General features: G+C 37.3%; 1 protein-coding gene and 1 long non-coding RNA gene across 2 annotated transcripts; one reads left to right on the top strand and one right to left on the bottom strand.

The window, feature by feature from the left end:
• Positions 1-27: 27 nt before the first annotated feature.
• LOC139823198 (uncharacterized) lies at positions 28-748 on the bottom strand. Its single transcript, XR_011734726.1, has 3 exons — positions 446-748; positions 240-368; positions 28-163 (listed from the first exon to the last, which is right to left on the bottom strand). It is a non-coding gene; the product is annotated as an uncharacterized lncRNA (long non-coding RNA).
• Positions 749-13,634: 12,886 nt separating this feature from the next.
• On the top strand, positions 13,635-23,429 carry Kr-h1 (kruppel homolog 1). The gene is made up of 2 exons (XM_071794929.1): positions 13,635-13,992; positions 17,318-23,429. The coding sequence occupies exon 2, from the start codon at positions 17,331-17,333 to the stop codon at positions 19,089-19,091; it is 1,761 nt and encodes a 586-aa protein (XP_071651030.1). The 5' UTR covers positions 13,635-13,992; positions 17,318-17,330; the 3' UTR covers positions 19,092-23,429.
• Positions 23,430-24,812: the final 1,383 nt, after the last annotated feature.

The raw sequence follows: 24,812 nt of genomic DNA, 5'->3' as shown, positions 1-24,812 counted from the left end.
TCTACTCTGTCCCATCCCCAATGCAAACGCGCAGCTTCCCTGCTGAAAGCGACGTAAACCCCGTTTCGGGGGAATCGTACGAACGAAACGACACACGTGTTCTCCAGGAACGGCATCCAGTACACAGAGTGCCCCTTATAGCTAGCCTGAGATGTCGTGTTTTCTATTAAAAAGGATTTTTCAGGATCTCTCTTATATCAGAAGATTGATCGTAAATATAAATAGAAATCACACGATACCTATAAGCTGGCTTAAATCACAATTGAAGTTTCAACCGAACGTTTATCCAAATCTGATATTTTGATAGTAATTGTGTTTGTAGGAATTTGCAACTCGAACATTAGGGAAGATAGAAATGTTGGATTTTACTTTAAATGTAAAAATACATATACGATAAAATTATTATTGTAATTTCTTTGTTCTTTTTTATAAACTATATACTTACAGATTAATAGCATTGGATAAACATCGTGAAATTTAATATATTATTGTATTATGATAAATAAGTATTTATCTTTTTCTCAATTTTGTGTAATTGTTCTTCGAGCTTATGTTAGCAAGATTGTTATGATTTTTCTCGTATATAAGCGGTCAATGGTTTTACTTAATGTAACGTCTGCAATGTCATAATAGCGGCTTGTTATAGATAATACGCAAACATGCGATTTACACGAAGCACTTTTGCTATTTTTATTTCATTAAACATTGATATCAACTAACTTCGTTTATCCTGAATTATAGACAAGGATATAACCTTCTGCCTGTGCCGGGAGGTATGAACGAGCCTACCGTAATCCAATTTGCTTATACCTCTTATGCTGGAGCTTGCGACCGTTCTATAGGTATTGATCGCCAAATTTTCGTCGCATCTCGCGCGCTTAGTGTTGTGAAGTCAAGGTCTCTTGATAATACGCAGGCCCGTATCATACGAAGTAATCTGTAGGAAATAACACAATATTTACGTCCATTATAAATTTTTGCGACAAGTATCTACAAAATTTGAATTTTAGACCAACAGGCGGAACAAATTATTTATTTTTATATATGTACATAATATGAACATAATATACACGCGCGTATACATTACATACAAATATTTAAATTAAGATATTATAATTGTAAATATTTTAATATATTCATAAATATTTAATATAATCATAATTATGAAATATGATAATAATAACTATTTCATCGACAAATTTAAAAAGTGGAAAACCTAAAACTGCTTTTTTATACTTGTATACTTTGTATACTTTTAAAACACTACTATCTAAGAATATACTGTCACAACTCAAAATTTTCACAATTTTTAGAAGAGAGAAAAAATTAATTTAATTTAATTTCTTTGAATTGTGAGATAACTAACGCAATTACAATTACGATATTTTGATACAATAAAACTTATATTGTTTCTTGAAGAAGTCTGCTGTGATTCACTTGCCAATTCTGTGATTCACTTATGATACTATTCATCCAGGAAACCGCAACATAATCAGTTTAAATGAATAACGATACTTCTCTCTCTCTCTCTCTCTCTCTCTCTCTCTCTCTGCCCCGTGCAGCGGATTTCGTATATAGACTTGTGACACTATTATAGCACGTATATATAGGTAACATTTTAGGCGTACTTTATTTTATAGACTTAAGATCGAAATTTTTTTAGTTGTGACAGTATTCTTCTCGATGTGCGATATGTATATATGCACGCACGTATGCACAAACACAAACGCGCGTGTACATTCATATAGAGAAAGTTGAGGTAACGTGAACCACGTGGGCAACTTGAACTACCACGATATCTAGATTATTAAGTGTTACAACTTAGCGGACAGCAGTGGAATTATTATTAGCTGCTGGCCCCCTAAGCTAACGTATAGCACAATGTGTCATAAAGTTAAAAATTAAAACTGATTATATACTAACCTTATGCTGTATGCGATACACTTTTATTTACTAAAACCTCTTACGCTGTAAGCGATACACTTTTATGTGATGTGTATATAAGTAACGCTTACCAGCGTTATAAACTTTTATTTCGCAGTTAATTTACTTCGTAGCTTCTTAGTCGCTTTTTGTTGCATGCATGTAAAACTAAGATAGAACTTTAATGTAGTCTATTTAGCAAGCGTCATATGGTGTACATTGCAATTGTGTACGATATATAAAGGTAAAAATATAGTGATATTGGATAATTTTGAGATAGTCTGTATAATACTTTTGAAAAGTATTGCATATTATATTCTATTGTTTCTTTCTTTCAGGAATAATAATATTATGATGAGTATACATTATAAGTATATATTATTGTGAGTAAAAGTTTTAAACATGTTACATATATTTGTGTGACATTGTTACAAAGCGCACAAAAATTAAAGTTTGTAGTAAATTAGAATATAATAAATATGTTGCAGAGATTAATAAAGTTTATTACCTTGCTTAAACATGGTTCAAATTACCCTATAAAAATCTGCCTTCGAAAAATTTGTTATAACACATTAAGGGGATCCTGCAGCCGTATGATTTACCGACATTATCGTTTTTCGATGGATCTTTGAATTGGCTTTACAGAATTGCAAGTTTTTGGTCTAGAATTAAAGTACGCACAAAAATCTAGGGTAGCAAACGCGATTTTATATCAAAAACACCAAAAAATTAAAAATGTTACTTATTTGGGCACATATACAGCTGTCACCTGACGACAATATTTGCTTAAAACAAAAATTCTGCAGTTTATACATACATAATGTTTATCATCTCCCTTGGGAAAACATGTAGGAATAATCCCACACAGCACACTTTATCTGAGAGACGTCTCACAGACATTTGGGATATCTCAATAACCGGTGGATATCCAGTGGATAATTCAATATCCGGTGGATATCCAGCGGATGCACAAATGTCCTCAGGATATCCTGTGCTGTGTGGGATATCGTGCAAGTAGAAGTAAGATTCAATGCGTACAAAAAAAGATCCATCGAAAAATTATTTTAGTAATGCAAATACGGATGCAGAATGACAAGAAGAGCAGCAACAGTAGTTGTTGGATCTTGCGAGAGATGGCGAGCACGCGAAAAAAGGACAGATGTCATTTCGTTAGACAAAGACAGATATAGGGAAAACAAAATTAGAAAGGTTGACATTATCGACATCGAGGAAGTTCGCCAGTCACTGCAGGATCCCCAAACTACTATAAAGAAACAAAACAATTTGTTAGGAACACGTTGTAACAAACATTTGACGTTACAACTCAACGAAAACAAAGTTTAGTTATCTTTAATAGTTTTCAAATATCTTGAAAAAAGCTTAGGATGGTTCGAATTACTCCACCTTCTTCTATGTAAAAACGTAAAAAGCTCTACCTAAAAGATATAGTTTAGAGTTTTCGAACTTTTCGAATCTGTTGTTGTGTCAGTGGAACATTTATTAATTTTTAAATAATTATAATTATAACATAGCAAATATAAAAATAAATAGAGCATTTTAAATTATCACTGTGAAATCCATAGAGGCAATTCTGTCAAAAAATCTTATGGCGCCAATACTGTCAAAGAATATCGTCATAAATGGTTCCATTCACAACTCATATGTATATCCAACATATTAGGAACTTCCCAAAGTATTCCCGATTTACGATCCTGATTTTACGCGATTCGCCCCTGGAGCAACGTATATATTCGCAGCTTCGCCCGCATGCGCCCAGCGCTGAAACGCCGGGGTTTTACCGAGCTATCTCCATTATCCGAATCAACGAGGGCGTATCGACGAGGGGCTCCTATCGCACCAAGCCGTTGGTCGTTGTGTGCGTGAACACAAGCGAGCGTGCCACTGTCGTCACATTCCTTTCCCCGCGCACCTCCGGTACAACCATACACCCTCCTTCCCGCGATCCTCTCGCGGAACCGGCGGTTTGCCCTTCTCCCACCTTCCGCCACAGACCGCACGTGGCGTCCAATGCCCCGTCGTGAGGCAGTCGTCGTGGTTTCTACCCGAACACGTGCATCGCGCGCACTAGGTCATTGCTCTCCGTACTCCGGTTCTCTCCTTCTTTCTCTTTCTCTCTCCCTTCCTCTCCTCTTCCTCCCCCTCCACCCCCTCTACTCTCTCTCTCTCTCTCTCTCTCTCTCTCTCTCTCTCTCTCTTTCTCTTTCTCTCTCGAGTAATATCGCGAGTGAGTCAGAACGAGTCGGTGCGAGCTGGCAGGCCCGACCGCCCCGACCCTTCGTCACAGCACTTGCCGCATAGTGTGCGGCATGACCACGACACGCCAAATCGCGCGAGCCGTGCCGCAAACTCGACCCGCTCTCCGTGCGTCGTCCTGCGTAACCGTGGAATTCTTGCGAAGTTGGCGTTCGCAGACCGGTCCAGAAGCTTCAATTTGGACGAAATGCTTTCGGGATATTACACGATGTAGCGCGCGTACATACCCCACACACATTATACAACCCTCGAAAGAAGATAGTAGAGGAGCGAGAGGAAATAGAAGGGAAAAAATATGATTGACAAAGCTGTAATATGTTGTCAATATGATATACGTAATGGAATGAGAATTACGAGAGAATATCAAACATATATGTCCATGAGAAAGCGAGTTTAATATCGGGGGATATAAAACGCAAACGAGCTCTTATCTTTTGCTTTTGCTTTGTACCTATTTAATCGATGTTAATTTTGATGTTTTCATATTATTTCGTAATAAATCCCATCAAAATGTCATTGATTTATTTTCGCAATTAAATATTATTATCAACAATTAGGTGCAAAATTAGAGAATATATTATTAGTCTGTTTAAAAATCATTTGCGTAATATATTTCACGATTCGATTAACTATATAGCATTACTCTCATTAGCTCTCAATTGCTGAACATTTTAATTAACAAACGAAAACAAGCTACCTGAAATTGCGTCAATGCTGCCTGTTACGACATCGCGTTATCGCTCTAGCCTTAGATAGCGTAAACACGACGATGTTCATCGGGGCTATTTTAAGCGAAGGAAGCAAATTTCGTAATGAAGACTTATAGTACTCACAATAGACCTTTTCGGGCAATCGCGAATGTATTACGAATGTATCATCGTACCTTTACACTATATACGATGTCCGTACATATAGATATATATCAAATATAAAATTATATATATTAATATCTATACATTAGTCAAAAAAATTATCGCAACACTCAATTCATATATAAATTTTGCGTAATTTTAAATAAGCATACCTATCTCCGCGAAAAATTGTCATATTTAAAAAAAAAAATTTTTTTATTTTATAAAGGGTAAACTCTCTTTTTTAAAGAACTTTTGTTAGATTTTGATTTTATCCTCTTGCCATCTCTTCAAAAGTAAAGACGTGTGTTTTCTCCAAAAAATTGCATAGTTTGACGAACTCTATACGGAGTGGAATAACATTTTTTCACAAATATCATGATAATTATCGTAAAATATGAACTATTTCTTCCAAATTAAAAAAAATTGAGGTCCGTACGATTTTTTTCGCGGAGTTACGGTGTATTAAAGTTGGCGGTAACTTACATAAAACAAAAATGCATAAGTAACTTTAATACACTCCGTAACTCCGCGAAAAAAAAATTGTACGGACCTCAATCTTTTTAATATGCAAGGAAAAGTCTATATTTTAGGATGGTTATTAATGTTTTATCATGATATTTGCGAAAAAAATTTATTCCCGTGGAGTTCGTCAAACTGCAATTTTTTGGAGAAAAAACGTCCTTACTTTTAAAGAGATGGTAAAGGAGGATAAAATCAAAATCTAACGACAGTTCCTTAAAGAAGGGACTTTACTCTTTAAAATAAAAAAAAAATTCTTTTAAATACGACAATTTTTCGCGAAGATACGCTTATTTGGAATTACGCGAAATTTTATGAATTGATTGTTGCGATAACTTTTTTGATCAGTGTATAAATATGCTGACATGTATGGACGGAGAAGAAGGAGTAAAGCTTTAATTTTATAATTAAAAATATTTAAGGTATATCGTTGTGTTTTGCACCAAGTTCACATGCAACGACGAGACAAATAGTGTATCTTTACGCGAGATAGTATACAGAAGGCGTCATTAATGCCTTCCACCTGAAGCATAGTACATGTAACGTGCACTATAGAAATCCCAAGAACACAGCTAAGAAGGCATTAATGACGCCTTCTGTACATACAGCTTGGGAGTACTTTTCATTGTAATATCCTAATGATACTACTTAAATAAAAATTGTGAAATTTTTATTCAAAAAACAATATCATCGTCAGAAAAAAATATGATTACAAATTTCGTACATAAATGACCCTAAAGAAACTTGCAATTAATATTGGTTGTTTTTATGTTAATAATTATAAAAAGCTAAGGATTCATGCAAACAAAGCGAGAAAACATTTTCTGTATGATGAGAAAGCGCTAAGTTGATTATTGGTTAACTGCATCTCGTTTAGGTTTACATATAATATCTCAAAAAGGTCAGTCACAGTAATGTATAAATGTACACACACACAAACACGCGCGCGCGCGAAATAATAATAATCATAATATGTTATATAAATAATATTTATTTAGTCATAATGTTTTTAAACTTCTTAATGCATTAAAAAAGCATTGTTCTGTATAATAATATTTTTGCGTATAAACTTAGCACTTTTTTATCTTTAAAAAAATATTTTCTTAAAGAAATTTAATATACAGTTTATTTAGCAAGTGTCATATGGTGTACGATGATATAAAGGTAAAAATAGCAATATCGGATAATTTTGAGACAGTTTGTATAATACTTTTGAAAAATATTGCATTTTAAATTTTATTGTTTCTTTTAGAAGTAATAATATTATGATGAGTATACATTATAAAAGTATACATATATTATCGTGAGTAAAAGTTTTAAACATGATATATATATTTGTATGACATTGTTACAAAGCGCACAAAAATTAGAGTTTGTAGTAAATTAGAATATAATAAATATGTTGCAGAGATTAATAAAGTGTATCACCTTGTCCAACATGGTTAAAATCACTCTACAAAAAAATCTACCTTCAAAAAATTTGTTATAATATTAAACTTACTATAAATAAACAAAATTTGTTAGGAGCACGTTGTAACAAACATTTGGCATTATAACTCAGCAAAAACAAAGTTTGTTATCTTTAATAGTTTTCAAGTTATCTTGAAAAAAGCTTAGGGTGGTTCGAATTTTTCCATCTTCCTCTAAAAAATAGATATCTCGTAACATATTAATTTTTAATGATCTTATTTTAATGCTTCCATGCATAAAATAATTAATTTTAAGAAAAATTTAAGGGAAAATATGCAATTGTACATTGTATATGTACGCGCACGTGCATACATAAATATGCTGAACGTCTCTAAGAGCCGGTTGTTTCAACCTATTGGTGAACTAACTAATAGTTAAATCATATGTCTATCTTTCTCTAATTTGAAGGAAAAAGAAAAAAATATTTATGATTTAACTATTAGTTAGTTTACCGGTTGGAACAATCGTCCCTAAGTGAATTTTACATGTTTTCTACTCATTTTTGATGTACGCATAACATATTAATCGCTGCGCATTTCGGCAGTCAACACGTGTCTTATTGCGTCCATTCAAGGTCGCTAGTCTGATGAAAACGCAGAACGTTCGTTATCTAATATTGATACGTGCCACGCGTGCTTTCAGACAATCAACACAACTCTTCATCGAGGGCCGTTTTAATTCTTTGTATCAAAGTGTTACATCGGTTTCTCATCCCGTATATACTCGCAAGAGTATCCAAAGTCAAAGAAAACAGTTTGAATTATAACATAAGAGCTTATGCAATTATTTTTACTCGTTTCTTGCCATAATCATGTATTTGTGACGCTCTCACATGAAATACATGATAGTGATAAGATGAATTTTTTATCTAATTATATCATTTTAAAGACACGTAATGTAAAATTGAATTGAAAAATATATTCACATATACAGCATTACTTAGAATGTAGTATTACAAATAATTTTTAAGAATAGTAATTGTGTTAATTCTAGAATATTAACAGAAGATAATGATTAATCAACATATTTTACGTAATTAATATTAATTAAAGACTTTTTCGTGATGCTACGGGGAAAAATAATTGTAATACAGATTACATAAAAAAATATATTTCTCTTTACATCTTCTTATAAATTAAGCTAAAATGTAACGACATTTATAAGATTTATGAAATTGATATAAAAACTGATATGTTACTTACACATACTTTTTATTAATTTTTACTTGTATTATTAAAGATTACAATACCTATCGCTATTATAAATTTACTATTGATTATTGTATTTATTTAAAAAAAACAATCAGACGATTTCTCTTAAAAACAAAAGTTTTCCATAAATATATATTATCAATCAAATATTGTAATTTTTGACATGTAGGTATTGTAAATCTTACTACGACCACGTAAAAATTTACAACACACACATACACAACAATATTATATATCAATTTTATTATACAACAATAATCGATCAATTTTATGTGCACACATAAACATAATCAGATAAAACTTCATCTTATCACTATCATATATTTCATATAAGAATCAGCAGAGCGTCACGAGTACACGATTATGGTAAGAAATAAAGTAGAAATAATTGCGTAAACTTTTATATTATAATTCAGATATTTGCATTTACGTATGTATTATGTAAGGGTTACTCTCTGATTTTGATGAATATGTATGTTGTAGATCGAATTTCTATGAGATACATTCTTCGAATGCTTTTACGTATGTTAACCCCTTGACTGTCAATGACGGAAATATCGGCAAAAAATAAACTAGCCAGGACTGTTCATGGAAAAATCCGCACATTCAAGAAAAGTTATTTTTAAAGGAGCAATTAGAACAGGGTCCTATATCTCTCTCTTTATATATGTATTTGAGGTCGCTGAACTCAAATCTGAAACAAAATTGCGAAATTCAAAATAGACCAAAAGTGCAAAAAATTGTTCAATTTGCATAATAATTTATATTTAAAAGTTTTTTGAAACCGCTGATTTCAAATTCAAAATAAAAATTCAAGAATTCAAAACGGCAAATTCAATATAATGAACAAAAAATTTAAATATGGTTAATTGCATAAAAAGTTTTGAAGGTTTTTTTAAAGTCGCTGATTCTATTTTTAAAATTAAAATTGGTTTATTTTAATGACGAATTTAATATGACGGCAAAAAAATTTTTTAAATACTCGGTTTACATAAAAATTAATTTGTAAGAATTTTTATAAACTTTTCCATCATTTAAAATTTTGATTCAGTTTTAAATTCAGCGACACAAAAAAACCCACCAGAAAGCATTTTTTTCGCTTAATAGCCAAGGGGTTAAGGGGGTAAAAACCCTTTGAAAAAAATCCTATTTTATATTTTTAAGAGCGTATATCAGATATACATATATAATAAAAAAATGGTAATGTACGTATCTATTAGTATATATAAAGAATATAAAACAGTGTAAGAGATATGAAATGTCTTATTGTTAAACATACATTTAATAGTTTTAAAGGCATTTATTAAAGGTGTATTTAAATTTTTCCAAAATGTTATATTTTTCAAAGTAGCCTATGCCATTACTATTTTTGAGAAATAAAAGATTTTTTAATAATAAGATTAAAGCTCATTTAAAGACAAAATTAATTACATAAAAAGTTCTAAATTTTTTAAAAACAATAGGATGTCAGGCTATTTTAAAAAGTACAATATTTTTAAGTATGCTGTTTTCGTGCTTTTGAAACTAAACAAACTTTTGGCCAAAATATTTTTTCGTAATTCTCGTAACTCTTATATTGTTCTCACGATATATGTTTAGAAATCGACTTTTTCAATAGTCTGTTTTTCATAAGACAACTTAATTATAGAAAAAAACATGTCTCTCTTATTTTGATCTATAACACATTGTAAGTTCATTGAAATTGTGGGAGGTCATTTGCTCATGTTTTCTTGTTAGATCATAAAATTTCATTTTTATTTGAAAGAAATTTTATCCATCTCCATATCTATAAATTACACATAAAAATAAGTCAAACAATGCAATATAGTCTCTTGTAAAATATAAAACACATTATTTTTTACAAAAATATATAATGTAAAATATAAAACCTGCGTACAATTTTTTGTATAAAAGTATCTCGCAATTTTTGTTATAATATCAATAGATCTTAGGATAAGAGAAACTTTATCATAATGTTTACTAGAACATTTTTTTGTAGGTTTAAAAACGTGCGTTTAATGATGATTAATGATGATGATTTAAATACTTATACGAACCCAAATGCGCCTATGACGCACAGCGTTCTTGAACTTTCTACGATCGACTGATTGGGCGGTGAAAGCGACGAAAAAAGAGAAAAAAGAAATCGTCAGATTCAGGGCATCATTGCATCGAATATAATCCACAATGCATATGGCGCTTATATTGTTGGCATTTTAGAACTCTTACAGCTCAACGTATCCCGGAGTTTTCTAGTACTTGGTATGACCTTTGAATTATAAGTTAATTTTGATTTAATCGGTATTAAATATTTCAAATTCTTAAGTCTTTTGTAGTCTATTAGAATGTTCTATGCTTTAAAAATTTTTAAATTTCAACTAATGCTCGAATTTAAATTCTAATAAAATAAAATTTGTTCAAAATTTAATAAAGAATCATGCTACTTTCTACCTATTTATTATTATTATTATTATTGTGATCCATTTTAAATTATGTGTAAGCTATCTATTGATTGCTATTCCTCGAATCTAGAAACACTCCAAGATCTGTGCCGCCCCGAGATTCTCATTAATTAACAAGAAAAAAGAATTTGAATTGCTCTAAGTAGCACGGTGATGCCTGAGACCGAGGATTGATGTCGAAAAATATAAAGCAAAGAATTTAATCAGATATCGCGTTTCTTCATTCTTTCAATATAATATGGGTGTAGTCTTTTTCGATCTTTGTCCCGTTTGCCACCCTGCCGCGCCGCTCTGATAAATGTAGTGGCAACCACGTGGATCATGCGCTATCCGAGTTTGCGAAGAAGGAAAGACAAGGCAGAGCGCGGTGAAAGCGAAAGACAGACGCGACCCTATCAGTCGTTACGTACGCATGCATGTACATACAGAATACAGACGCACGTACACACGCGCGCGCAGCCATCAATGACGAGCAGGACGCGTACTGTGCAGTATCGTATCGAAATATTTACCTTGCCATGAGCACAATTTTACTTATTTTCTCAAATCCTCAAATGATTAACTCTATTACAGTCATTCTTCAACACACGTGAGACGTTATTTTCCTATAGGAATTTATTCTCAAGAATAACTTATAATTTTTTTTTATCTTTTAAAAGAAAAAACTTTTCATCTTTCAAAAATTATTCATTATTCAATATATTTTTTAATTAAATCTAAACTCGTAAATAATACGCTTTACTTGTGAATCATATTAAAAAGGGCGCGAGCAACAAAATTGTCGCATGTTAAAAATATTATAATTTATTATTCTAATGTTCAAGTCAAATCTTGTCAGATACAAAATAAAAAAAACAATTAAACTACAGGTAGATTGATATATACGCCAAAAAATAATATTAGTTAAAATCACATATATATATATATATATAGCTTTTGCTTTTATAAGCAAGTATAATTTTGTGAAAGAAAAAATGCTAAAATTGCGCGTCGTACATGTAAACATATGGTGTAACGAAAAGTCTAGATATACGCTCTACTAAACAATATCGTGATTATAATCAAAATATCGCTCCCTTATACGGAGCTGAACGTGCGGAATACCGATAAAGGGAAGAGAGATCGCGGTTCTATCCTCGCTAAATAGTTCGTGAAAGAGCTCTAGCGAAAGTTAGGGAAGACCGATATTAGGAAAGCCCTTCGTGTTTATGGGATTTGGGATTTGGTAAAGTTATAGGGTCGCGGGTGCGCTTAACGCGACGCTGGCACGCAGGGGTTAGATTCGCGATTCGAGCGCGGGCGCGGGCGCGGGCGGCGAACGTGTGGCAGTGAATCCGTGACTGCACGCGTGCGAAGAGTCCGCAGGTCACCGCGTCCTTTGCACCCTTTGCGTCGCTTCCCTTCGCAATCCCTCTCGCTTCCTCTTTCCGCCACCCTTTATCCCTTTCGTTGTCCTCGTTCTTCAATCTCATGTACTCTCTTTCTTCCTTTCCACCTTTTCTTTCCCTTTCTCGCTTCTCAGACAATGGCGTATCGCGTGTAGGGGCATTTCTCCAGACAACATCGCACGGAGCACGGAGCATCTTGTATTAATTTTAAGTGCATCTCGTAGTACATGTAAATTGTAATATCTTTTCTGATGTGTCTCGTGTCTCGAATATAGCCGAGCTTAATCTTTTTTATGGAGAATTAAAAATTGGATTATTTTTAATGTAACATTTTAAGCTATACATTTTTATATACTTAAAAAATCGTCACTTGTCCCGCGTTATCTACAAAGAGATGGCATGCTTTTTGCACACTTTATTATTATATTAATCAAAATGCTAAATTTTTATTACAGTTTAAACATCTAATTGATGTCTGGCCATCATCCAACTCCGTTGTCTCGTATTTTACGATCGATATTGGTCTTGACGAGCTAAACAGAGATTATTTTCGCACAAGAGTGACGTGATTGCCGTTTATAACAATAATACGTCAATTGATTAGCGAGAGTAATAAGCTTTATTTTATCGCCTAAACTTGGAAATAAAGCCGCCGATCGCGGTCGGTGAGGCGCCGTACACGAACGGATCAACACGAATCATTGATAAGAGTGTGGTCTTGTTTGCATATATGAACAGCAACTACGCTTTACTACGCGTAACAAGCGCGCTACTGATTAAGACGATTAAGTCCGTTGGGAACAACAATATATAGTAGCGTAATAATGCGAAGCGATAACAAATTCTTGGATTATGCAACATGAAATATGTCAGTATTGCGATGTCTGTTTTGCGATATTTCTCCGTTAATTGAAAATGACGAAAACGGATATATATCCTCAATGAAGGATTCTAGATTCTAGGACGTCGTATTAAAGATATTTCGAAAAGTTAACGTTAATCACTCAAGTCGAGTCAAGACAATCAATTACACATTTGCATATTACAGGTAGAAGAAAATATTATGACTGATGTAAGAAATATAGCGAATGTGAAAAAATAATCGACGTCGGGAAGTGGTGAGGGCATCGCGAACGCCGGTTACGCGCCTGTGCACTCTCTCGCGGCACCGCTCACCGCTCACCGTTGTCCGCCTCGCCGCGCCGCGCCGCGCCGCGCCCCACCCCCTGCGCCCCTCGCCGCGCGCCCCATCGTCGTGGCGAATTGCACGCGCGAGGCAGGTCGCGCCGACCACGCCGGCAGCCTCCACGTGCTGCCGAGCGGCACTCAGCCAGCCGCCCCAAATTGTAGGTCGCCGCCGTCCGCCGCGTCGGTTCGCGAAGACCGAGAGCCAGCGGCGCGGCGCGGGGATAGGTGGGGCGGATGAGGCGAGCGGGCGATAGCGCGACGACGGGGTGAGGGGAGGGCTGAAAAGGGTGATGCGACGAGGAGAGCGGTGGGGATGGGGAACGCGGATCGCGCGCTCGTGCGTGTGCGCCTCGGCCGTGATCGCTCGGTGCGGCCGAGGACGGCGAGGAGGTAAACATTGTACAGTACGATTGGCCGGCCCCGTGGCGGCGGGTCTTTCGCTTTTTCGTCTTGGCTTCGTATTTTACGTGAAGAAGAGAAGCGATTCCCTTTCTTTCCGAGTTTTGCGCGATCTCTCGAGTGCAAGTTCCTCGATTTTCGGCTTCGCGGATCCCTCGCCGACTGGTTGGATCAAAATCGGGATTCTGCGAGTCTACTCGTTGTTGGCGCTGTCGCAGACTCTTCCGGATGTCGCCGAAACGAAGGACGATGACGACCAGCGCCCAGATTTTGGATTACACTAGGGTGTAACGTGGCGGTGTAGGTGGGTGCTCCTCTCCTCTATCGGGACATTTAATCCGTCTCTTTTTTTTATTTATTTATTTCGTCCTCTTTCCTAACTGTTCGTTTGGAAGTGACATCGCGAGCCCCGATTCGTGAAAACTGATGTCTTCGGATCCTTCAAATTCTTTTTTCACGTAATTTTAAGAGTTCTCTCTCTCGACTGCCGTCTTTTATTTTTATACATCTTTATCCGTAGATACTCGGACTTGCAATCTCTTGTTTTCTTGTGGATCTTGTAGATTTGAGCATACGCACATAATAAAAAAGTTGCCATTAAATTGAGCGAAGCGAGAAGCGCTTTTGACATATCGTATCTACGGTTCTAACTGTTCTAGACTAGAGTGAGTGTCTGCCACTTTGATTTTGGGCATTAAACGGATGGTGTGTACTTGTACTCCGAAGTCACTTTCTCGCGACGTAGAGAGAAAACACGTCGGAGAAGGCGCGAGGAGAGGAACCAACTGTCATCAGCTTTTTAAACCAGAATCGCGCGTCATCATATTCTGGTTGCTGATAGACCTTGTTTCTTTTTCCTTCTTGTGTACATGCATGTTAATAGGAACATTTTCTTACATAACAAATAGTTATCAGTAAATTTATTTTAAAAAATGTACTTTATTATATTTTAAAATTGTATTATCAGATTATTATTAAAATTAGAGCTCAAATTTCTTTATTCTTAGAATATTCTTATTGTTAGAACAAAGATAATATCAACGTCAACGCATTTTGTAATAGAAGGTTTGTATATATATATATATATATATATATATATATATATATATATATATATATATATCGATATAATGTATATTCACGAGAAAAATACTTGTATAAAAGTCTTTTCTTTTTATTATACTTGTGCTAGTGATCGTATATGTGACATTTAACATTTAATCGCTACTTATTACAGTTCGCGAGCCTTATACGCATTTTTTTTAATTTTCAAACACATTTTACGATTTATTATAATAATATAAAATGCATAATTGCAGATTTGCAAAATTAACAGAAAGTCGTTAAATAAATCAAATAAGAAGTAGGAAAGTAAAAACTAACAGTTATAAGTAATGATAATATCGCGATTTAAAAAATCGCAATAAAACATCGACACGTTCTCCGGAAATCAATTGTTAGTTAATCGAAAAACTACAGTTAATTACTCTTACGCAGTTAGGCCAATTTTCATAAAGAGCGATCAGAAGTCATCGCGAGGTTATTCGAGTCACGAAGAGAAAGAGTGGCGACGCGCGGTTCCACGAAATTCGGCACGAAAGTGTCTTCCGGGCGTGAGCAGTGACGGTTGGCCGTAGGGTGAGATTTTCCTTCAGTACGGGGGATGTTTCCGTGGATCAATACGATTTTTGCGTATCCTTTTTACGCGTTGCGATACACGTCGTGGGTCGGCCGATCAGTCCGAGCTCCACGAAGACCACGAAGAAGAAGAACGGTCTCTGTACAAATGGGTGGTGCAGGAAGGAGGGAGGATAGAGAGAATTAGAAGGAGATGGAGGGGGAGGAGGAGGTGGAGGTGGAGGAGGAAAAGAAGGACCATAGGGATGAAAAGAGGGCTGAGCGAATGGGAGGGAAAAAAAAACGAAAGAAAAAACATCGCGCGCGATTATCGTCAGACGTGTGCCGCCGCGTGCTCCTCTTGTGATGTAACTCTCGACGTCCTTACTGCGCGCCGAGTTGGACGAGGTCGGTGATCGCTATAAAAAAATGCGACTCGTACACGACGACGTACACGTGGAGGCGGCCGCGCGGGTTTCGGCGGCCACGGCGTGCGAAGACGAGCCGCCACGGCCGGCGGTAGGCAAGCGACGGGGGGCAAGCGGGCGCGCAATACGCTTGCAGCACGCAGCACGGGCCGCCAACCACGCCCGCAGCCTCCCACGACCGTCGTCGGACGATAGCGCCGCGCGCGTGCAGCCGCTTAGCGCCGTGCACGCGGTTCGACGATTCGTATAATTTAAAAGATAAGACTATCCTCCGTCCGCTTATTTACAACTTGTTCACTAATACTGCCTATTTTTACCTAAAATTCAAATTTGCACAAGGCTGTTATAATTGCTATTGCGGTATCTCGGGTCTGTTTCCTAGTTTGGACAAAAATTTCATGAACGAACGGCATAAATCCAAGTCGAAAGGCATCGGCTTTCGGATGATAAAGCAACAAACATGTAAATATAGTGCCAGTATTCGAATATCGTAATTTTGTTACAATGCGCGCGGTTATATAAGGCCTGCTCGTTTTAGCTCAACTTGCACGGTTCATATTTCCTCTTTTTCTTTTCATATTTGTCTATAGTTTCCTTGACAAGCGCGACAAGATATCGTATTATATTCATGATGAATTTACGGTAAATTGTCTGCTAACGAGCAGCCATGTGCAATCGTACATTCTCTTTTGTTTTAACACTTATTACGAGCTATCTTATCGCCGGAATATTCTAAAAGCGATAACGGGTTCTGCAATTATTATTGGTACTTTTTTAGTCCGTAAACAATGATGCAGTTAAGATTTCGTTTGCGTACAATCAGACGTGCGCAACATTAATAGTAGCGCAATTTATTGTTACCATAACATGTCACACGTACAATATCATAACGGTATTATGAACTTGTGGCAAGAATCTGCTCGTTTAAGAATTGTATGCGAGTTTGCACAGCTTGTCGATTTTAGCACGTAGTTTGAAAAATTCAACAAAATACTTAACCGTGTAATATTTTCAGTAAGCAAAATAATAGTAGTATGTCGGCAGATTGGTAATAGATTTGATCAAACATATCCGCCAGACTGATATCAACTGCATCCACTTTCAGCTCGTGTGCTGCCAGCAGAGTCTGCTGACATAATCCGGACAGCAGATTAGCAGTAAGTAGAACTCACGCAGAGCTTGGGCGGTTCCTGCAGGCTCTGCTTGATTTTTGTCGCCAATCTGCTGTCTGATTATGTTAGCAGACTGTTATACTTTTGTTGGTGTTCTGCCGACATCATGTGATATATTAAAACCGACATCAAATTTGTAGTTTTTTTTGCCGACAAAAAAATGTGTAGCAGATACTTGGTAAGATTTGTTTTTCGACAGCCTTGGCTGTCTTAGTTTAAGCGTAATCAAGAACCTACGGAAGCTGCACGATCGTATTTTACACCGTACACACCGTAAAACCGGAGAGTCTCGCGAGTACGGCAAATCTGAGCGGCTAAACTATGATTTCGTATTGTCAAATTATTTACATGCGAAAATAAAAGATAGAGATTAATTCAACTAATCGGGCTCCTCCAAATGTTTTCGTTTTAGTCTGCCGTCCTTGATGTTGGGCTATTATCAGACGGAGTCCGTGCCGCCGAATCCAGCGATGTCGATGTCGGCGCCGGGTAGCGGGATGGCTGCGGCCGGCTTAGAGACGATGAGCTCGGTGAAGAGCTTGGTGTGCAGCCCAGATCTCACAATATTCGCGGCTACGCCAGGATGCAGCGGGGTCGAAGGCGTGGGTCCGGCCAGTCCAACGACGGCGGAGGTCGGGAAATACCAGTGTCTACTCTGTCAGAAGAGCTTCGCCCAGAAGAACGTGTATCAAAGTCACCTAAGGTTGCACGGCAAGGACGGCGAGGACCCGTATCGCTGCAACATCTGCAACAAGACGTTCGCGGTGCCGGCGCGACTGACGCGTCACTATCGCACTCACACTGGTGAGAAACCGTACCAGTGCGAGTACTGCAATAAGTCGTTCTCGGTGAAGGAAAACCTCAGCGTGCACCGGCGCATCCACACGAAGGAACGGCCGTACAAGTGCGATGTGTGCGGACGCGCGTTCGAGCACAGCGGCAAGCTGCACCGTCACATGCGCATCCACACCGGTGAACGGCCACACAAGTGCACCGTATGCGCCAAGACGTTCATACAGAGCGGCCAGCTGGTGATACACATGCGCACGCACACCGGCGAGAAGCCGTACGTGTGCAAGTCATGCAAGAAGGGCTTCACCTGTTCCAAACAATTGAAGGTACATACGCGCACCCACACCGGCGAGAAGCCCTACACCTGTGACATCTGTCGCAAGGCGTTCGGCTACAACCACGTGCTCAAGCTGCACCAGGTGTCGCACTACGGCGAGAAGGTGTACAAGTGCACGATCTGCAACGAGACCTTCGGCTCCAAGAAAACGATGGAGCTGCATATCAAGAAGCACCCGGAGTCACCGGCATCCGTTACCTCCACTGTCATCGACAGCGGCATCTCCTCGCCTGCGGCGATCGGTTCGCCGATCGAACCGGATGTCGAAATTTCTCAGGGTATCGGCGGCAGCGGCAGTGGCAGCGGCAGCGGAAGCAGCGGTAGCGGCGGCAATCTTGGTCCGGTCGCGATCCTGGCAAGTCCAAATTTACCGGGGATCGCTGTCGACAACAAGGAGAACCTGAAGACTGAAGAACCCTATCCGGATTCGACATCGAACGCTTACGTCGTTCAACGCGACCTTGCGTACTATCTCTATTCCGGCAACAAGGAGCAGCAGTATTCCCAGCCATTAATGACACCGTCGAACACAGCGGAACCCGTCCTCGCTGACATCGACGAGAAGCGCTTTCAAGCGAGCGTGGTGGTGAGCGCGCCGCTGGAACCAGTGGCCCATCATGTATTTTTCTATCCTGAGCCAGCGTACGGCAGCTTCAGTTTGACCACCAGCAGCGACGTCGATCTCGATGCCACCGACTGTTCGTCTCTCCTAAATCTGCCGGGTAATGACGCGCGTCGAAGAGTCGAGGCCGCCCTAGAGGCGGTCGAGGAAGAACGTCAGAGGCAAGAATACAGCGCCGGGATCGTCAAAGTTGATCGGGATCCATTGCTCACGCCACCGTGCAGCAATCCCGAGAGCCCGGCGTCGTCGCCTGATCTGGCCCTGGATCTAGCGATACCACCGCGGGAGACGCTGATCTTGCCGCCCAGGAAACGCAGCAAGATGATTCTTCAGTCTATGGAGAGCGAATACAGAAGAAGCGGCGGTGGTAGTGGCGGCCTAATTGCGACCTCACAGAGACAAAATTCTGTCATACAGTTTGCGCGAGCTTCATAGTGAACGTGCCGAAACCGCCAGCAAAGCTTCGCGAAGATCGCGAACTTTAGAAACTGGAAGAAAGGATCCCCCGGAAGGTATCCCACTTTGGTAATACCGAGATCAAGAGCTGAAAAGAATCGATTTGTTCCTTTGGCTAGTGTAGCGCGAATTTGAGAGAAAGGAGAACTTAAAGTCATCGCGAGTTTTGCTGGTTTTCCAACGTTAAATAATAATCGCAAAGTGTGTAACGAGTAACGGACTTTTAACTCGTCAACCGCGATGCGAAACTGCGTTCGACAAGCACGGCGGCGCGGGCGTTTCGTTTTCGAAATCGGACGGAAGAGGAGATGCTCACGTGCCTCTTGGATAAATCCTGAACGTAACCAGTAAATTGTAGCTCGTTGGCCTTGCTTAACTTTCCATTCGCAATCAGCATGATCTGAGAAAAAGCCGATCGCGTCAAGTTAGCTCGGCGATCGAAGCCGCGTTTGTTACTTAATGACATTTAATAACGATTAATGCAATCCATCCACGGACTGCGTGTATTTTCCTAACGGCTCACGGGCAACAACACTCGCAACTTTTCGATCTTGTTCGATAGCCTCTTAGTCTTTTGAGGCTTTAACGTTACATATGTATGTTAGATGCGTGAGAGATGTAGAGAGAGACTGGATATATTCCTCGATCGCGAAAAGATCGCATAGATCGTGAGCGTGCATCATGAGGTAGTCGCGCGTACGCAATTACTATAGCTATTAAAAAAACGTAATCTCGTTAAACCAAATTTTTTTGATAAAAATGTAAATAATGTTTGGAAAAAAAGGAAAGCTTATATTAAAAACGGAGAATTTTTTTGATGGAAAAATCTGTATGTTAATTTTAGAACGTTATACACGAATACACATACGTATTTCACTTCTTTAAAAGTTTTCTTGAAAATTTTATGTTGCGTTTAATTTAAATATGCTATTAAAAATATATTATTTATATTTTTTATTTATTTTATGTACATGTTGTCTATATTTCAAGTATATGGTAGATTTATGATGTGAGGGGTTACGTCTTTTTAACATTGTGCGATTCGTAATAGAGCGGCCACAGTAGAGTACCACAAGCATCTGATGCACAATTTTTAGTATTCCTGAAAGAGAGAATGTGCCTGTGGTAAAAAGGTGGTTTGTTCAAGTATAAGAGAAATATGTTAGATATATTTGTGGTATTTGGCTACTGTAAATTTACATTGTACGGCAGCTATTGCCAGCAATATTTAGCGGTCAGTAATCAACGTACAAAATGATTAAAGCTATATTTAAATGGCCGGCCAACTTTGTGAGATGATTATCGCTAGCCATACAACTGCCGAATATATCGTGGTCAACCAATCGATCATCATTAACGCAATTATCGATTAATGCAATATGATATGGAAGAAAGTGTTGACCGTTCAGTGTATGAACGTTCATTTGTTGAGGAGAGCGAGGCAAGGAATTGTAACTCGGACGTTTGCACGTATTACCTCATCGCTGCACGCGAGCGATGTCCGTTTTTTTTTTTTTTTTTAAATAATTTATACGCCCGCTTTTGGGTATAACTTTCGACGTCGTGTATTTGTCATGTGTAGTTGTCTAACTCATGCCGATCGACTCGCCCTTCGCTGTGTCGGATGCACGCTCGAAGGCCGAACATCTAATCTCTTGCCAGCCTTAACAAGACTGACGTCAGTTTACCTCGTTAGTGTCACGATTCGATTTAACGGGGAGTTGCCGGTGTCAATATCATCGTCACTGTTTGAATATTTGCCAATTGTGTAAAAGATGACAAATTTAAAACAGATCATGTATTTTTTAGCGCATATATTATTCTCGGCAGTTTGCTATAATTTTATAAAAGTAACACACGCGATAGACGTGCCTATGTGCCTGTCTTAATTTGAAATCCCAAAGTAAGAAAAAAAATTTAACTTATTAAGGATTTCAGACATTTAACAACTTTTATAATAACTCTCCTCAAGTTCAGAAAATTAAGAATTTTATTTTTTAAATCATAACTTTTATCAAAAACTAATTTGTGCTGCACTTGGAATAAATATGTTACATCTGACATCATATTGTATTTAATGTAACAGATTATTATTTGCTCGACGACTATGCCACTGGAATCTCTCGTATCAAACGTTTGGATCGGACGGGCGAATTTTTATTCGTCGACAATTTGTCAGAAAATTTAGATAAATTTTCAAAGATTCCGGGGCGAGTTTTGCCAAAGTCGATTAATTGTCAACCACATGTCCAATTTACGCCTTTGCCACCTTCCAGTCTAATACTAGAGAAAGATAGAGAAGCTCAATGTTAAACACACTAAAGTCAGATTGATCAACTTTGGCGAAATCGACCGTGTGAATCTTTGGAAAATCTATGAATTTTGCTCCCACAATCATACGCTTTCGATTATATTATATATATTTATACGTAGGTATAATACAGATAATAAGATACAGCTTGCATATAAAAGATACGGAACAAGAACGACAAACTGAATTGACGACGGAAGAGACAAGGAAGGAAAACGGACCTTAATGGTATCGTCGCAGTTGTTTATCGCTTTTGTGAGAATTCGAAATCGGTCGTTATTTAGTGCGTGGAAATTAGTTCGTAATATATATTAATCGGCATAGAGCCAGAACGATATATCGCTGCGGAATTGTAAGAAAGAAAGAAAGATGAGGATTGACAGCGCAAGTAAGGATGGTAGAGATGGAGGAGGATGGAGATTGGGGAAGGGGGGAGGGGGAGAAAAGTGCACCAAACAATTTAATATCTCTGTGATAAGAACTCCATAGTACCAGAGTATTAAGCGGAGCCGAGCCCACTGCCAGAGTACAAGCGTATATGTGCACATGCATGCTAGTGTGATGCGAAACTACAAATGACACACCGTATAACGGTAACGATATACTATCACGACGGAACTCAGTTTGATACAGGAAGATTTTCAACTTACGTAAACTCTTTGTCGATTTTTGAAACTTTAAAGTAATCCCACGGAAATTCTAAATCGCATAGATAAATTAAAAATCCTAAAGTTATAAATCCAAAATTTTAAACAAATTCTACATTCTGGTCGACGTATTTTACATTTTATGATTTTGAGTTTTTTAGATCCCATCTATAGATTTTTGTTTCTTCAAAACGTATTTGTTATCCAACAATCGAATCTTTTGTCAAATATTTTTGGATACCTACTCTAATACATCATATTTAAATTAGCCTGGCAAACCGAGCTCTGCCGCAAACAATGCTGATAGTAATAAAATACACGCCCGCTCGCGACGCCTGGCTACCGTAACATGCGTGTACATATATGCGTTCATCCAAGTTCACATAACAATAACGAGTAGTGTAACTTGTATCGTGTATTCGCACACATAATATTCGCAATCGTCACGAGAGCACACCGCGCAGCCCACTCTCTACTTACTTTCGATACCCTTTTAGCGTTGAAAACAGTGCAATCGTAATTTTAAGCTCGACCGGTCACGGACCGCATCTTACCAATGTATAAACTCTTCCATGATGGACTTTTTATAGAAACTATGTTTTCAAGTAATGTAATTTATTACGAGATATGTCATAACAAAAAATTCTGAAGCTGGGATTCGGAAGCTACGAAGGAGGGGGGTTGTTAAAATTCACTCACGTTTGGATTAACTCTAAAAATTTCGAAATTTTAATTTTAGAGGGACTTTAATTGCTCCCTGACGACAATTGTAATTGTATGACGAATGTAAGCCGCGCGGTGTAACGCGAATTGAGAGTGTTAATTATTATAAGTATTACATATTAATGACGAGAGGAAAAGTAGCATAACAACGTCACTGTAACTAGCATAGAATGCCTATTATTATTATTATTTCACGGTACTATTACGATTATTATCATTATTATTATTATTATTATTATTATTATTGTCATTGTCATTATGAATATTATAATTTTATTAATATCAATTTATTATTTATAATTACTATTGTGAAACCGCGTACATGCTAGTGAGATGAGAACTATTTTGTCTCAACTGGCGTGTGGAACTGATTACATATAAAAGTATCATTTTTATAAAAGAAAAACGGAACACCATTTCACCGCGCCTTTTCCATTTCATTACGTATGTTAGAATCATTATCTGAGAATTTTTTCTCGCGAAATCGAATGAGAGCAACCTATTTCGAAGTACAAGCGGAGGCCCATTCTTAATTTAGCATTTTAGAGCGTTGTGAAAGTTGTATAAAAATTTATTATTGTTTTTGTATTTATAAAATTTAATATAAATGAATAAAAAAAACTGTGAGTTTCCAAATGTGTGGTATGTTCGGTATTCTTTTTTATCGGTGATTTGTCGATTTTATATAATAAGTATATCCTTCATCTTTGCATGCATACACCCGCCTTTTCCTGGAATTGATCAAAATTGAAAATTGATACATATAAGTCATATAAAACGTAGTAATTTACGTGAAAGTCAACAAATCCGGATTTGCATTGAACAAAAGTGCAGCTCGATGCAACGTGTTGCATACATTGCGGGCATCGAGCTCACTTATTTTCGCTCCGAGAGATTTCGTGCGTCAAGCAAGGGATTGATGTCGGGATCATTAATTGCAATGATTTTTTTCAATATATATGAGATAACATCGTTATCAGGACGGCGTAACACTATAATAAAGCGAATTAAGCATGGCATAGAATGCCATTTTTTTAAGGATGCCTAACGCCGTGTGTTATGCGTTTGTGTGTATACAATGATTGAGATACTCTTTCTTCGATCAATTCTGCAATGCACAAAAGTCACGAATGACATGAATTACTAGACTATATGCAGGACTATAAATCGATGTAACGGAGTAGTTATGATTCGCGACTCGCTTTTATGCATTTCAAAATTCCTCGAAAGAAATCAATGTCTCAATTTCATGATCAATAACACCAAGTATATATAGTTTCACAATCGACACTATATAAATTGACAATATAATATAGTACATTAGCGATTTTGACGATAGTGAACAAATAATATAAATTTACCTTATATCTTGACGAGAACATATTTATACCAAATAATTTTAGCCGAAAATGACTCGGATTTTGATATAGTTCCGGAGTCGGCGCGCAACAAAAACACTTAACAAAAATCCATGAAATCAGCTTAAAAAAAAAACATAAACGAGGAAAAAGGCTAAAACCATGTAGTGTTTTTCTATCATTTTTTATATATTATTCATGATTGCCGAAATATATACCATAAATATTTAATGAAAATAAAAATAAGTCGCTCGGGCGGCGCGGCGCACGTTTCGTTAAGATCTCGCACGCTTTCTCGTCTTAGTAATTGAAACTGTGAAATTGTCAGTAAATAATGGCTATAATTTCAATAGGGAAGATTTCAAACTAACGAGTGCTTGTTGAATCGTCTTTCTATCGTTGCGGTTGCCAAGATATAAGCGTTTAATGAAAATAAAAAATCGCGCCGCTTGGCGCCCAAGAATTATTCTTAAGATTTTGCGCGCTTTCTCGTCTTAATAAACGGAAATAAATAATTGCCAGTAATAAAAGTGAGCAAATCTAATAGAGTAGAGCACGATCTAAAAAGTGCTTTTTGAATCATCTTTCTGTCTTTTACGATTGCCAAGATATATAAACGTTTAATGTGAAAATGATGAATGCGGCGAGGCGCGCGATTCTT

This window comes from Temnothorax longispinosus, chromosome 12, assembly GCF_030848805.1.
Source record: "Temnothorax longispinosus isolate EJ_2023e chromosome 12, Tlon_JGU_v1, whole genome shotgun sequence".
NCBI classification, from domain to species: Eukaryota; Metazoa; Arthropoda; class Insecta; order Hymenoptera; family Formicidae; genus Temnothorax; species Temnothorax longispinosus.
This window is presented reverse-complemented; position numbering and strand designations above follow the sequence as displayed.

Bases quoted from the DNA above. Each gene is read 5' to 3' on its own strand.
- Kr-h1 (XM_071794929.1), top strand. From the start codon at position 17,331: ATGTTGGGCTATTATCAGACGGAGTCCGTGCCGCCGAATCCAGCGATG.